The sequence below is a fragment of the Agelaius tricolor genome, unplaced genomic scaffold (assembly GCF_023055355.1).
Source record: "Agelaius tricolor isolate 1412-34295 unplaced genomic scaffold, bAgeTri1.0.p SCAF_5, whole genome shotgun sequence".
NCBI classification, from domain to species: Eukaryota; Metazoa; Chordata; class Aves; order Passeriformes; family Icteridae; genus Agelaius; species Agelaius tricolor.
Genome location: NW_027269265.1, coordinates 50,858,788 through 50,875,894, shown reverse-complemented (window position 1 = coordinate 50,875,894; position 17,107 = coordinate 50,858,788). Strand labels below are relative to the sequence as shown.

The 17,107-nt window shown below is 45.0% G+C and overlaps 1 protein-coding gene across 1 annotated transcript in view; it reads right to left on the bottom strand.

The window, feature by feature from the left end:
* Positions 1–16,432, bottom strand: part of RRAS2 (RAS related 2) — a 42,190-nt gene extending 25,758 nt beyond the window's left edge. The window contains exon 1 of the mRNA XM_071427909.1: positions 16,084–16,432. Within this exon, the coding sequence (XP_071284010.1) occupies positions 16,084–16,188 (105 nt within the window). The 5' untranslated portion in view covers positions 16,189–16,432. The remainder of the gene's footprint in view (positions 1–16,083) is intronic.
* Between the last annotated feature and the right edge of the window lie 675 nt (positions 16,433–17,107).

The window sequence follows — 17,107 nt, the reverse complement described above, 5'->3', positions numbered from 1 at the left end:
ACTTGCAAACACCTACTTTCACGCGTCAAAAAGCCACATCTATGATGAACCACATCAAGAAACTGCAAGCAAACATTCAGCTGAGGTGCTACACAATCTAACACCACACACAGTCAACTAATGTTTTTACACTATGGCCATTTATGGTAGCAGTAAAGAAGGCAAATGAAAGATTGGAGCAATTTCGCACTGAGCGCCATCAGTCCCCATGGTGGAGCTGATTCTAAGTAACAGATAAAAAAACATGATTTGTATCAAACACCACCTCTACAGGCAATCCAGAGTTATTTCAGAACTTCACAGCTTGAGCTACAAGCATTTTCTAGAGTCACACAGATCTTAGGATGACTGAAAATCTGTTTAGCATTTTCTTCTCCAACATCCTACTTAGCAGTACATTAGAGCGGGTTCCAAAATAGTTCTCTACCCATTTGTGAGTGAAGTTCCTCCAAGGGGAAGAGGAGATTAAAGATCAAATTAAGAGCAAACACTTCCCATTCAGAAGCACACAAACTGCTGAAGGGAAACAGTGCCTGATTTCCTTCCAGAGCTGGATGCTCAGGCTGAACCCAGACCTTTTCTCATGAAACAATGGTATTGTAATTCCTTGTTTGAAGCACAAGTGCTCCATACACCAACCCAGCCACACCTGGACCCTCAGACAGTCATTCTCCACTCTTGGTTCTGTCATCTAAAGCTTGTAAACACAGCTTTCCTTAAGTAACTGGGCAAGCAGATTAATACAGCAAACAGGGCTTTAACATCAGAATGCTCTTCCTACAGTACAGCAGCAAACTGTGAAAAATACTAAATGCATCTACAGAATGTGAGACAAGTGCATGCAAACCCCCACTGGATATAGAAACTTTCTGCACCCTTTCCTTGCTCTTCACCTCATATTAAAAAACTCTGGGACACCATCTATGCTGCAGGTACACAAATCCTGACAAGATGGTACCTCTATGGTATGGAATCCCAAGGCTTAGCAGACCAACCATCAACAGAAAGGAAAGACCTTTGGCTGAGGGATATAGCTCTATGCACATGCTTTGCTTTTTTTGCTCCCTCCCAACTAGTAGCACCATCAGACTACACACAATGCATCTCAGCTCCATACAGGTAAACAAACCATTTTCCTCATCCTTTTGCAAAAATGTAACTTTATGTGCTTATTTAAACAGATTTGAGCCCAGTTTTCTGTCACCGTTTCCTAAGAGCTAAATCTTTGGAGTCACCCAGGTAGGTCCACACAAACCTTCAAAAATAACTCTTCAAACAAATTGCACTTGAATAGAAAAAATTCCTCTCTTCCTCTCCTGCTACTCCTGTTCTGAATAAAACAATCTAGTATTTTAGCAGGCTTTCAAGATTTAAGGGAAAATAAGGAAGGCACACCACTAAAAATGCAAAGAATTTCTTTTTCTCCTACAGCATATTCACACTGACCAGTTTATCATCACCACCTCATGAAGACTGGCAGACTTTGGGATTTTTAGAGTGTTGAAGGTGTGAGCTTAGAAACTAAGGGTTCAAATTCAGATACTTCAGTTCAGTAACAGCATATAGTCAAGATCTGCTTCGGGGGTTTCCAGCAAGGTGATTTCCCTTCTGCCCCGTGTGCACTCATTCTTACAAAGAATTTACATAAATTCTCAAATAAACTTGTTTTCTAAACTTACAAGCCAGCCTGCACAGGGCAGCCAGACCACATGATTTTTACTTCATTTGCATTAGAAGATACAGGCTGACTTCTCTATACATTATTCTTTTACAGATATCAGTTGAGGAGAAAAGCATTATTATCTGGAAAACAGAGGTGCACATCAGATGAATATAGCTCATAAAAAGAATTAGTAAACACATTGTCTAAGCCACCTACAAGGATGATCAAAGGGAAGAAGGACAAGGGCTGATGAAAAATAATTTAATCATGCTAGTTGTATTTCTCCACTTCAGACAAGTGGGTTCCACTAGCAGCTGCTATCTCCCCTCTGATTTTATGTTACTAACTTGTAACAAGTCTTCAGTGAAGCAAGCTACCTTCTTCAGGATAGACACTGTGAACAGCCACTGCCAAAAAAGTAACTCTGATTTGTTTATTACTAAAATATTTTGCCTTTGAAACCCATGTTAGACCAATATTCTTTAGGCATATAGCAAGCTCAGAAAAGAGGATACTTTTATGGATTCCACAAACAGCACAGAAAGGATTAGATTTCTCCACAGCCTAGGACCATCTTCCAAGGAAGATCCTTTTTGTTAATCATCTCAACATGACAAATGATACTTACATGCCATAATCGGCCACACAATGCTAGTTTACAGTCCTTCAGCTTGACAGGACCTATAAGACTTTCCAGGAGGGGAGCCAGTACTCCTGAAATGCAACTCTTTGCTGCTCTCACTTGCTTTTTAGCCCTCTCCAAAGCAATCCCTCCATTCCTCACTTTATTTCTGGAGCCAATAGTCCTGCAGAGGCTGATTCCAGAGTGCAGAAGGGACAGCACAAAAAGGCCTTGCTACCCCATGCAAAGAAAGAAGGCAACCCAAGAGCTTCTGTAACATGAAATGTAGCAAATATAAAATCCACAAACAAAAACAAACAAAATTCAAGCTGTTCTCTCTGCAAGCAAGTTCATACTGACAGGAAAAGAGTAGCTAACAAGAACTAAATCACCCAAGCCCAGTTCAGAACATGTACAGAAGTAAGGGACTATAGCAAACCAACCAGACTCACTACACGTGTACTTTTACTAACTCTAACCTCTGCTAACCTGCTACAAACACCTTAACAGCACGTGCAAAAGTGACTTTACCATACATCTAGTACGGAGGACAGCTTAAAGCATCCTGCCCTGAAGGCAAGAACGCACTCCATCATCTAAAGCCACTTGTTTTCATTAGGAAATTGATCTACAAAGCAACGTCTGAATGCAAATTGCAACGTGCAACATTCTCTCCTGGTCTGACAGGCACACATAATGAAGTATCGTGTCAAGTAAGTAGAGAGCATCATTATTTGATTGCTTGCTTGAGCAAAGAACTCCTGCAAATGTTTCATTTAAAGGTATAAAGAGGCAGCAGTACAGCAAATGCCATCTCAAACTGTGTGAGCAGTATGCAAAGACCTTCAATTTGTTTACTTACACAAAGCAGCTTTAGAATGCACTGCGTTTGATCGGAGGGGGTTTTTTTTCTTGGCTTTTTTTTGTTTTTAAAAAACCTTACTGCCATTTCCGCTCCCATATTCTACCAAGCAGAGATCTTGTGGTTCAGGCATTCAGTGAAGAGAAAACAGAGTGTGGAATGCACAGGCAGACAGCCTTCTGCACCAGAAACCACAGGAAAGCACAACATTAGTTTCTCTCAATTTTTATAGATTAGAAACAGGTTTTTCAACTTCATCACACTCAGAATAATGGAGTATTTAGATTTCCAGTAATCACAGGTGAAGCCTCGGGACAGGCAGTCCAGGAACCCTTCAGCAGACCTTATCTACTTGGTGCTTAACTTGGATGTAGCAGAGTGTGAACATCCCTCTGATCACAGCATTAGCACCACACAGCTCTGCCAGCCTTTAACAGGCTGCAAAGCTGATGTTATTTACAAAGACAGGCTGGATGCTACCAATTAAAGGCAAGTAGTTTCTCTTTTGAGCTTTCTTCCAGCATTAGAAAGTATTTTAATTTAAGTCATAAGTCTTAGAAGACTCATTTCCTGTGCATGTGTTAAACTCAACCTTTCATAATGACCAAAACTCAAAGCTGCCTGGAGGGACTGTATGTGTTACAAACATGTGGGACAGAATCAAAGCCCACTAATGCACTGCTGGTTCTCATACATACATACATATATATATTTGTTGGGTTTTTGTTTGGTTTTTTTCTTTTTTTTTAACCAGGAAAGCAGAGTTATAACAAAGACCTCTTCAAGTAAGTTTTGGCACTGACAGCCTACATGCTTCAGGTTTAGGAAATGACCGTCAGATCCTGAAGACATAAAAACAAATCTGGGGAAATCTTCCTGGGAATGGCAGTGGCAGCTGTTCCTCTGCAGCAGCTCACACTTCAAAGCACAGCCTGGAAGCTGACAAAAGTCAGTGCTCCAACTTGGAGATGTTTAGTCAGCAGGAACAGAACATGGGGTTTTGTCCAGGAGAATCAAGCAGCACGAGTCCTTTCCCTGTGTCTATCATGTGTTTTCTGGATTGAGGAGAGACAATCCATTCAAGGAAGAAGTTACAAAGAGATGATAAATAACCAGGTGAATAATGCTGGGCAGTCAAAGCAGAGCTCATAACTCCTAGCACAGGGGAAAAGCTGAGATACTTTTAAATTTCTCACGCTACTCAACTGGCATGGGATTAACTCAAGTACAAAACAGCTACCTAAAGTACACGAGCTGCAGGGAATTTTTAAAGTTTGAGCATAAGCTGTTAGAAAACCCAGCCTCAATTATCTAGTCTGAAGCAAGTGGCTGCAGTTTAAATTATTCATCTTCTGAAATCACCCTGAACAAATTCTTCCAGATCACCACCTTGCCTCATGCAGGCAGGCATCCAGTATCTTTTTCAGGAGATCAGCTCAAGAGATGCAAGGCTTTTGTTTATTTTTTTCAGAGTATTTGTAAACTGAAGAAATGCACAGAAGATTGAATTTCAAGGTGCAATTTTAGCTCTTGAACGACAACAAAAAAAAACCCCCAACAAACAAACAAAAACCTCAAATCTTGAGCAAAATCCTCAATTCAATTGGATTTCAAAACCCCAGGTCACAATTTCAACAGACATCCAGATCAGGACAGACTCGATTATTTTCAAAATCTTCCCTAAGTGAACAACTTTATTATCAGCTTCCTTTTTTGGGAGAAAACCTCTGGTGTGTCAGTTGAAATATTCAAGTCCTCCCACAAAACAAGTCAAAGCAGCTAAGGAGGAGGGGAAGCCACTATTAAAAATGTGTGGAATGTAACCTACTGGGCAGAAGGCAGATAATGGGACAAGGAAGTCGACTTCTTCGGATCTGAGGCTCTTTTCCCACCAGCAGAGGCACTGGGCAGTTTCAAATTTACAAATGCTAGTGAATTTTGTCAACTTTTGTAGGATATACATGACTAAAAATAGTTTGACAAAAATAATTTGTCAAATCTGCCAGTTACCAGATAGACACTACATCCATTCTAATGGTGCAAAAACTTCTAGACAGCTAAAGAAAAACAGTTCTTTAGCTACTTCAAAAGCTGATCTTTCAAGTGTCTTTTTTAAATTCAAAGAAGTTGAGGTGTCTGCAGCAATAGATTTGGGTGTACTGCTCCAGCAAGATAGAAACAAAGCAGAAACTCCACATGAGACAAAACATTTTCTATAGTTAGTAGATTTAGGTCACAGATACAGGAATTCAGAAATGCCTCAGGTTTTAAACATCCTTGATGAAAGTGAAGCACTCTGTTTAAAACATCTCCTTGCACTTAGCAATGTTCTCAGGACAGATCAAAGAGCAAACCCACTGCCAGGCAGTCTCAGAGATGTGCAGGCTCCCACAGCAGCTGCATCAGCCAGAAGACCACACCTCAAAATCTGAACAGCTGCCCTGACATTACAAGCTGAACCTGAAGGAAACCAAACCTCTTGCTCCATTAGCTGCTCTGACACAATCTGACCTCTGAGAGGCTTCAGCTGAACACCCTCTTTTCTAAAAGCAGGACTTGCTCATCAGGATTTCACACAGGGGGCATTTCACCACTCTTCCTTGTGCCCTCTGCAAGAGGAAGAGCCACCCCCTAAGTGTCAGCCTGCACCCCAGAACGGCTCAGCTTCCCCCCATTGCACAAGGCTGCAGCCACATCATCTCCTGTGGTTCATCTGCTGCAGAAGCAGCTGCCTGTCCCACCCACCCTGCCTGCACCAGGGTCCCACCATGGCTCTGTTGGTCCCCATGAGCTACAGAGAATTCTCACAGTTCTACCTGGATGTTTGTGAGCCTTTCTACAGCATCACCCCGGGGCTGACATGGTATGACAGAGCAAGTTACAAACCACGTAATTGCGAGAAGCAGGAGCATCTTAAATTACATTACAGCAGAAGGTCTGGTTTTCATGTAAAATTTAATGCTAAAATCATGCTCAAGAAGTTACAGTGAGCAGCCTGACTCCCTTCTGATAATTTCTTGATGATTCTGGAGTGCCCCCAGGGAATTAAACCTCCTGTATTCCAGGTGTGGCATGCAGCTTAAACGTGCAGTTATTGTAGCAATCAAACCACAGAAGAGCTTTAAGGTTTAGCACTCCTTCAGTTGGTAGTATCACTTGTACAACATAAAATAATATTGTCCCAACAGCTGGAGAAGCAGTTAAACTGACTCAAAAGAGCTGGAAGCACAAGACTCCAAACCAAAGCTTAAGGAGATAACAGCACTGTGGCTTGGTGACAACATGCTAAGAGCCAGCAATAAAAGCAGCAAGGCAGGACATTCAAGTGGTTGGTCCACTGGGTGCCACAGAACAATTTATTTCCAGAAACAAGAAAATCCCCACCACAAACATCCCTCTTAAAGCCCCTACAGAGACAGAAAGAAGATTATCTCCACAGTTAAAAAGCTCTCCTTTAAATATTCTCAGATGGTAAGACAAGGCACAGTTGGTTAACTTTGCTGATGTGCTAAGAAGGATCTTGTCCTCGCAGGTTCACTTTTAAATTGGAGGGTCTGGAAAATGCTTATCATGGCATACACCCATCAGAAAAAAAAAGCTTCAGAATTTGCTGCAACACTGCAGGAGTGCTGCTGAGCACAGGAGGATATCACCTCCATCCATGATGCTTTGAGAAGTCCCATCAGGAGGCAAACCTGCTTCTCAAGGAGGGGGAACATCAGTTTAAGGAAAATCAAAGTGATACAGTGCATATGGGTGCACCTTGGTAACCTCTCAGGACATGGCCAAGATTCAGGTAGCATAGTTTGGGGTCTGAGAAGGGGCAGGAAAACAGGATGCAAAGGCAAAGATGCTCTGTTTCTGGAGGACGTCAAACACAAGCTGCTGGGAAAAAAATCCTAAGCAGGAACTGAAATTGCAAGGCAAAGTTAAAATACATGCGTTATTGCATTCTCAGTAATACGGGGTCATGCAAAGCCAGAATGCAGTTAAATACATCCCCATTACTTTATTGGGTTTTGCTAATGAAGGCTTGTGAGTGTGAGCTAGTAGAGGAAAGCACTGTAGGCTTCTTTAGTAGAGCTGGCAGCACTTCTTCAAGTATATTATAGACAGGTACCTTTTAACATGATCATAAAGCACCTTCTTAAAAGGAGGGAGAAACACAGAAATATGATGAACACAAAGTTAAGTAACTCCCTACCTCAAGCAGCGCATATTACTGTAATCCCACTTATTTTCCCTGCATAGAACAAGTCTAATAACAGAAGAAATTTAGTAGATCATTTTTCTACCCAAAGATGCCAGATTTTTCACACAGATTTATCACTGGCATCCTACCATTTCATGGTCTACTTACCACATATGAAGCAAAACACTCAGATTTGCTTGCAGGTTTATAGATTTAGGTCTGCTTAAATGAGGAATACTGAAGATGCCTGCAATATGAGCTAAGTTGTTCGTTTTGTCAGGAAAACTCAAAATGGTAACAAGAGTGATTTAAAAATTTCTTTTCCTAGCAAATATAACTGGTGACTCAACAGTGTATCACTACAGTTACAGAATACTCTGAACAGGACTGGAAGAATAATTTGCTGTTAAGTTGTGTGGAAGCTCAAGTTTATTTTCTGGCTTAGAAGACTTGAGGAAAGTGACACATTTGATAGTTATTAATGTGTGTACCCACAGCTAATCTGCTGAGAAATAACACTTCTCAGAGGTCCCCTGAATAAAGATCTTTGTGGAGCACTTTGCTTGTGAGTGTTACACTAATTTTTTTCTTCAACTGCACCATTTTTACGTGTCAGTGCTAACATCTAGTTAATTATTAAAGCACGCTGGTCCCACAGCCAGCACTTTATGCTATCTTTAATAGTGCCCTTCTGCATACATTCCTATCTCCTGAACTCATTCCTATCTGGATTCACCGAAAACTACACTTCACTTTCTGCTCACAACTGAGAAGGTGGTGCAGGCCTGCTTAAATGAGCTCGAGTGCCAGATGAAGTTGTTTGCAGAGCTGCACAGTGAACCAGACAGGGTAACTGATCCTGGGTAAAAACATTCCCTGGTTATTTTTAACTCCGATGGCTTGCAGAGTTTCGGTGCACTGGAGGGAGTAAATAGCTGTAATGGCAAACTGCTGTGGCAGCAAGGGGACCCTCTGAACATTTTTCCTTACTTGTAGTACTAGCTTATCAAATTCAACTTCCAGTTACAGCAAAGCCCTGTTTCTTCAGGCTTGAAGAACAAAAACATTTCCCCAGCCTTGTGCCTCCCCTCTGCCAGTCCCTTCTAAAAAGCAAACAATCAACTTGCCCTCGCTCTCAAGGCCCTCCAGATCCCCATCTGCACCAGCACAGCCCTCGTGGTCACATATGCAGTCCTCACTTACCAACCACACTCCTGGAGAGCTCCACACAAGCCTCTTCCAGAGGCACCTTCTCCTCTTTAGTCCTTTGTGAGATTTAGCATGAGCACATTTGTGTGTTACAAAGATTCACTATGAACTCCATCATCCAACAGGATCTCCCTCTGCAAGCAGAGTTTATGGCATTTCCCCATGCAACTAGAGAAGTGCACACAGTCCTCCTCAGCAGCCCTCACTCAGTCAGGTTTGAGGCTCTGCATAAGTCCAAGTTCTCCAGCCCTTCCCATTCCAGCAGCAGATCAGAATCCCCAACCTCGCTGCAACAACAGCCCTTGCACACAATGCTTGATTAGTCTCAAGATCAAGCAGTTCAAACGTGAATATGTGACCTTCTTTAGCTTAACCAAGAACAGTCCAGGCACAGCAGCCCAGCCAACCCTCTTAAAAACAACCCAGTGAAAGCAAGCAATCTACAAAGAAGTAGTTTCAACCTCACCAAAGCTCCATGCAGAAGCACCACTGTGTATCATGAGCTTCACACACCGGGATGCGACCAGCTTAAGTATATGCGTGGTGAAAAAAAAAGTAAGAAAAAACAAAGCAAGCATATTAAGCAAACATCCCTTGTCTGCCATCTGCTTTAAGTAATTAAGTTATAAGAGAGGAAAGAAATATTTTCTTTTGTGTTACCTGCTCCCATTTCATGCCCTATCCCAAACCCAAGCTGCAACCACACTTGAGCCATAAGACAGAGCACACAAAATAGCAAAGAAAAGACAAAAAAGAGACAAGAAAAAAAATTGTTCAGTCAGAGCATGTCTTCATAAAGAAGGATACAGTTCAAGGTGAACAGAAATGGTCTCACTCACTGTCCAGACAGAAATAACTTACTTGGGATCTAACTAGAAATTTGTAATAGCAGGCTACCACTGCTCTCTTAGAATTTCAAAACAGAACTCCAGCAACTTTGTACAGCTTTGTACTTGGAGGCCAACATCCCCTAAGTGCATTATTTGCAATTAAACTTTCCAATCTGGTTCCCTCCTACTCCTCACAGTAAGAGTTTGTCTTGGTTGTTCAAAGCTGCACCCAGAAACCTTTGGACGTGTCCTATGCACAGCAACAAGTTTAAAAAAAATTAAAAGTACCAATTACATGCATGACTTCTGTTTTAATGTTGGTTTTACATACTTCTTGAACTAGAACAAGAAGTGGTGCATTTCTCTGGTTCCATTTTCCTTTAACAGTGCTTTTTGACCATAATTGAAGACAAGACTACCAAACCGGTGCAGTTAAGCCACCTGAATTGTTGGAACAAAGGGAGAAGCTCTCTGCTTGTGTCACACCAGTCTAGACCTGCAGACTGACTAATTTGGGAAGGTCTGCAGCAAATCCAGCTTCCTACCAGCCAGCCAGAAGTCTGCTACATTCCACTTCACGAAGCTGGTATTTATCTTTGGACACTTCAAGGAGTTCAGTCACAACATTTGCAGTGCCGGGAATGCTTTTGGTAAGTGTGAACAGGTTGCACAAGGTATACAAACATCAGCCATTTAAGCCCTTCCAAACTCTTGGAATATAAGGGCCCTACTTATAAGAGCCACCCTCCACCACCACTACTGAGCACTGGAATTCAGAGCTCCAGCCAAAACCAGAGGCAGGAGCCTCTCCCTCTAGTACGGGAAGGAGGCTCAGGGCGAGAGGCCAGCGGCTGCCTATTCATCCCTGGGAGTGCAAAGGCCATGCCAGGCAGAGAGCTGGGAAACTGTGCCAGCACTCCTTGTGCAAGTGGCAGTAGAAGACGACCTGATAACCAAAAGGTACGTCAATATTTACTTGCTATACAAGCAACCGCTGCTAGGAGCTAGCGCACAGAAAGGTGCTCTCGGACTGCCACATGGGTTAGGTTATCCCAAAGGAATGTCACTTTGGAAAAAAATCTGTAAATCACTCAAAACCAGAACGGTGAGTATCTCAGAACTTCAGCACTGCTCCGAATTTATGGCAGCCTTTGAACGCAGCTTAGCTCTACCCTGTGTGTGCACTAGTACGAGGCATGAGTGCTGGGTAACAGGATTCATTATGCCACTGCTGGCTGTACTGCAACACTCACATGCAGCCTGAGGGTTCCTGCTTGCCTGCAAGGCAAGCCTGAAGTCATCTACTGCATTCCCAGGCTGTAGATCTGTAACCAGAGCGAGCCCAGACTTTGGCTTGGTAGCAGTGCAGCAGGAAGCAAGGAGCAGAGTGGTTCGAGTTTCACAAGAGGGGTGACGAGCAGCCCTTATTATTCCAGGTGACTGCATCACAAATCCTTTGTTTTGATTAGGATTTTTATTTCCCACCTTTAACCTCAACAGATGTCGACAATCAGTTGCTCCTGAACCGTATTTTGTCACCTTGAGTTAGTGCAAGGAGGCCCCAGGCTTTATCTCAGTGTGAGCATACCAGTCCCAGCGTAGCCCTGCGTGAATCTGCAGTCTGGAATCCGTGGCATCTTATTCCCTTAATTTGCCTGAGTGCTTACTCCAAGAGCATTTTCTGACGGTCACCGAGGGTTAGTCAGAATACCCAGAAACTGTGGAGGGATTTGCACATCCCAAGTCCAGCCCAGGGAAGTGGGGCACCAAGACATCAGGGTCTGTCAAACACCCAGCGCGCTGGCTCCAACACCAGCTGCACGTTCAGTTGTTGCTTTTCAATCTACTTTACTACTCTATTTTGGAGCTTGGAATTCATATGTAGAGCATAAAATTCAGAACAAGCCGTTTTGTTGCCCAACAGCTATTTCAGAGATAAAAGACACTTTGAGATAACCCACCTTTGGGTTTATTGCTAGTTAATGGGAACAGTCCTGTGAAAGTAGCAGCTTGGAAAAGGAAAAGAAAAAGGGGGAAAAAAAGCCTGAACAACTGCTCACCCATCCATCTGCAAGTCATATGCCTACTTTCAGAAAAAGTGTCTGGTATTAAAATTCAGGAGTCAAAAATCTACATCCAACTCACTTTACTCACTAGTGAGTGGAACAGTAAGCTCAGCTCCAATCAGAACTTAAGGGCAGTGGGAAAAGTATTTTCTTTTACAAACTTGGCAGCAAGATTTGAGCTTGTAAATACAGCATGAAATCAGTAAACAAATAAAAAAAAGCCCCAAACACTGAAGCCCTACATAGATTTTGTATCATGTTAAGTGTTTTAGCAGTTTCAAACATGTTCATGCCTTCCACAGGTAACATTAAGCTGACTGACAAACTAAGCTCAACTCAGCCACACTGAACTACAGCCATTCAATATCATCTCAAGGATCAAGTGACATTTATTAGCTGATACATTCATACAAATCACCAAAGCCTACTCAGTATGCAAAACTATACATGTCATTGTCACAAAACAAAAGCCATCATTTTACAAAGAGGAGAAAGCACCAGGACAAAAATTTGTCAATTCTGATAAAAAATAGACAGTATTTTGCACAGAAGACTTGAGAGAATAAAATATTAGTGGCTTTCTTGCTGCATACTGCTAAAACTAGCTATATTTGTTCAGTTTCACAAAAAAAAAAGGAAAAAAAAGCATAAAGTAAATGGCAACTGCAGGATAAAAAAAAATCAGAGGGTGATTAGGTAGTTACTAGGCTGTATTCCCTTTGAGCAAGGAAACCTGAATATTACAAAGGGCTGAGTTACAAGGGAATGTGGGGTATTTTGTGACAGACCTCTGCATGACAGCTGGAGAAAAGCTATTGTGGCAACAGCTGTGTGCTCTGCACAGCTCATACTCCCAAATACCTCAGCCTGCTAAGAGGCCAGTTAACTGGCTGCAATGCATTTTAAAAGTTTTCTGCCTCTTGGGATGTGAGCATGATGGATTATTTGTGTATGTTTTCAATAACAGAAGGAATGCTTAGTTCTACCACTTAGCCTTTTACAAAATGCTGTGGTGTAATGCTGAACTATCATTCACTGCTGCTTTCCTAGAGTTTATAGCTGCAACATCCCATTAACTCTCCTCCACAATTAAAACATCTTCACTTCCTGTCTTACCAGTGCACAGGCTCGACAGCAGTAAATTCATCTATCATATCCTGATTTAAAGGAAATGATCTGATATTTCCAGGATGAAATCCTAGCCCACCAACAGCAATATCGAGCTGTGTGTACCTCCCTAGAGGAAGAATTTTGAGGAACACGCTACTCATTAATCACTGAAAGCTTTGATCTGCTAATTTGTACTCTAAAGTTACTCCAAGGTGTCAGATGAATGTCTGAGAGGTGAGCCCAGGCAGTTATACACAAGTGACCAGTTACACCTCACTCACTCCTGCACTGCCCTAATTAGCACAGTGAGGCTGAACTCAGGACACCAGAGAGTTTCCCTTGTATGAGATGGGTTTGCTCACTCAGCCTCCTTAGAAACACCTTGCTGTTTCAGGCCAGACTGAGGCACAACAATCAGCAGGAATTGTACTCTCACACACAGGACAGCAAGCACAGGAGCACTCTGCACTGCCCTAACCTCAGCCACTGCTGCTCCTGCAGGAATGAATGCTCTCTGCTTTCCCTCCATCATCTAAACAAGGCAGGGAAGGATGAGCTGTGCAGACATCCCAGAAAGCTGGCAAGAGAAAGAAGATTAACTGGTTCTTCTTACATCCTCACTTTCTCATGTTTCTCTTTGTTTTATCTGAAATCAAGGAAGAGTTCTCCCATTTTCAAGTATGAATCCCCTGTTGTCTTTCAAAGATACAAGGTAAATTGCAGCACATGCTTCCTCATGATATCCTATCACCACAAAAGTCTCATTTACTGGAAAACAATCAGCACCAAAGTAAAAGCTGCACTTGAGTACTGATTTACTGAAAATTAAAAAGGAAAGCAATGGCAAGTATAGAAATACTTGCTAGTAGTAAGAAGCAAAAAGCTTTCCTTTTTAAGCTTCAGTTGGTGACAGCCTTGTTTTAAACACAAGCAATAAAGAAGCAAAAAAGAATTTAAATCCTCCACTGACATCAGGATCTGTCATGCAGCAAAAGCTAGTACTGATCCATGTTTTAGTGAAGGCCACTACACGTTTGTCACTTAATCCTAAGAAATTCCAAAAATGAAGCACGTGACTTGCTTGTAATCAATTTTAAAACAACTTGGAGCAGTTTCTGTGCAGCCTTAAAAGACAAACAACGTATTTGGCAACACACTGCTGTACAGAAACTACCCAGGTGCCTGCATGGCAAAGCACACACTTGATAACATCACAGCTTTAAGAGCTCAGGAAGACGCTGTGGGATATAAATAGTACAGCAAGCCTCATCTCTTATTGTCCAAAACCACACAGCAAGCACAGAAAGAACACAAAACTCTTCTCTAAGGTACCTGAAGTACTGTCCAGGTCTTTATTTCCCAGCTATTTTTGTTTGGTTTTGTTTTGGGTTGTTTGGGGGTTTTTTAAGGCTGAATTTTCTGCTAAACTTCACTTTGTAGTGGCAAGATTTTATCTCAGGATAAAGCTGCCGAGAGGGCAAGAAGATGGAGATAGCTTAATGCAAACTGACAATAAGTTGTTTTGAAGAATTCACCCTCAATGTGTCAGCTTAACACTACAGTGCTGCTCCTCAACACTCCTTCAAAGTGAACTATTTATTTTTCTGCTGTTAATTTGAAAAGATCCTTATACGTGGCAAAACAGACACGGGTTCCTCTTCTGCAGATATTTGCTAAAAGACAAGTGTCAGTCATAGCACTTTACCCAACATTTATATCTATATTTAATAAAAGCTCAAACTGTTAGGTTAAAGAATTAATTTCTACAAGTAGTCAAATATTGAAGCTATCCAGTACTCAGCAGAACCTTACTGCTATTTAAAAAGATGGCTATACAAAGGCATCAAGTATGAACTTCCCTTTCTTTCCTTCTTACATCTTTAGTAGAAATTACAGCTTTTTTGTTGAGAAAGTAAAGTTATCCCAAAGCCCTCAAAGCTGCCTCAATCCAGAAATCCCTTGGGCAACATTTCCCAAGACTGAAGCCATATCCAGCTGCACACATGACTGCCACAGCGAGACACAGGCAACACCATCTAGAGCAGCAGTGAACGGCACCCTAAACCAGCTGCAGAAAACCCAGGGTTTAATCATCTCCATACACAAGCAGTGAGGAATTCAATCCACACACTGGGAGCACTGCAGTTATTCCTGCCCCATCACCTCCAAACAGACCCACCAGCCAGTGTTTTACCAGGAGCTGACCAGCCATCTACACATCTGACAAAAGACACCTGTACAATACACCTCAAAAAATACCAGTCAAACTAAACTAGTTCCAAAGAACTAATTCTCCCAAAGGGTCCACTCTTTTAATATTCCGTATAATACTGCATCTTGTAAGCATTCCAGCATCCAGTACTCACCCAAAAATTCAAAGTAATGTTTTCTATATAGTTACTAAGTCCATGCTGCAGAGCTGGTGGTTAAATTCTTAACAGAGTAGTTGAGCTAATGAACACATGGATGCATATGTGAATGAAAAACCCGACTGAAATAAAGAAATGGTCTATTTCCTATCAGACCACCCAACACCTATTTTGCTCTAACAAAATATTAGTGGAGAACATCACTGCCCCAAGCATTAAAAGACAGGTCTGCCCCGCTGTCAAGCAGCCCATCTTAGGGGTAGGCAGAGCATGACCGGCTCTCCACAGTGGAATAAAAGAAAACAAACAAGAAGCCATGCTCTCCAGATTTGCTGCTCTGCCGTCAGCAACAGCAGCAAGCAGAACGCCAGTAGTTGTCTCTTCCTACCACCATAAACAGAGGGAGAAATGCTAACAGCAACAGGGCAGGGGCTGAAAATAAGTAAAGGAGGTACGGCTGAATTCGTGGCGAAACACTAAAAAGGGATCTTCCTCGTAACACTGACGCGCACCCTTTGTATCGCTATTCTGGCGTGGTTTTTACTGAAAACGAATAGACGAGAAAGTTCAATTGTCTACAAGTTGAACAGCAGGCGCTCCGAGGCTTGGTGGGCGCTGGCCGGTCCCAGCTCGCACGGCGTGCCCCGCCGCAAACACCCCTGCTCTCGGGGGGAGCGGCGGCAGCTTCCCGGCCCCTCGCCGGCCTAGCCCAAGATGCTCAGCCCGGGGCAGCTATTTCGGAGCCGGACGCCGAGTGTCACCGCTCCCCGGCCGCGCCTGCCGCTTCCCGGGCGGAGCGCGGGGCCGGACCCCGCCCGCGACACCGGAGCCGCCGGTCCCCAGCGCCGCGGCGCCCCGGAGCCCAGCGCGCCCGGCCAGCCGACCCCACCCGGCGGCGGCGCCCGGCGGGCCGGGGGCGGCGGCCGCCCCTTCCCGCCCGCCCTCCAGAACCTTCCCGGGGGCTCGCAGCAGCCCCGAGCCCCTCAAGGTCACGCCGCCGGCTCCCCGCCCCGGGCTTCCCGCTGTCCCGCCGGCAGCATCCCACGGCGCCGCCGGGAGCTGCCGCCCGCCGCGCCGGCTCCGGCCCCGGCCCCCCCGCGCCGGGCAGCGCCCAGGCCCCGGCGAGAGCAGCGCTTCCCCCCGGCGCCGCGGCCCCTCACCTGGATGAACTGGATGGTGAGCGCCGACTTGCCCACGCCGCCGCCGCCCACCACCACCAGCCGGTACTTCTCCTGCCCCGGGCCGTCCCTGCAGCCCGCGGCCATGGGGGAGCCGAGCGGGGCGATCGCGGCAGCGCCGCCGCGGGGTCCGACGCCTGCCTCTCTCTCTCCGGCGCTCTCCTCCCGCTCCTCCTCGTGCCGCCGGGGCTGAGCAGCCGCAGGCCCCGCCGAGCGCCGGCAGCAGCAGCGCCCGCCCCGCCGTGCGGTGCGGCAGCGCCGAACGGAGCCGAGCGGAGCGCGCAGCACCGCCCGCCCCCGCAGCCAGGGCGCCGCGGCACTAATGGCCGCCGGGGGCGGGGCCCGCGCACCGCCATGCTAATGAGGGGGCGGGGCTTCTCTTATCTGCATGCTAATGAGCATGGTATATCCGCGGGGGGCGGGGCCAGCGGGGAGCCGCCGTACAAACGGCCGCAGGGGGCGGGGCCCGCTCATCGCCATGCTAATGAGCTGTTGCATATGCATGAGGGAGGCCCGTCCCGCGGCACCGGCACGCCGCGGTGTTTGTGTGGCGCGGGTGGTGGCGGCCCCCGGGTGTCCCCTCCGCCCCCCCGGCAGACAGCGCGCCGCGGAGGTAATTAGCGATGTCCCCGTGGGCTTTGGTGGGGCGCCCGTCTGAGTGGCTCATCAACATTAATGAGGCTCTGGATGCCCACGGGATGGGAGGGATGTGCTGGTCACCGGGCGCACAGATGCAGAGCCAAGGCGCGGGGAGGTTTCAAGCCCGTGGGTCGCTACTGTCGTTTCCTACCAAGAGGGAAAAATGGGAAAAAGTCATAGTGACTAAATCCCTTTGCCACTCTTCATCAGGTTTCCTTGTGAGCATGCATGTGAATGGGTTTCTCACTCATTTAAGCCATTCAGATCAAGTCCACCCTCTCCTCCGAGTGTCACCCACCGCTGGATGTCACAGCCCCATATTCATCCCTCTCTGTACTTGGTCAGTGCGTGGTGAATTCACCCTGGG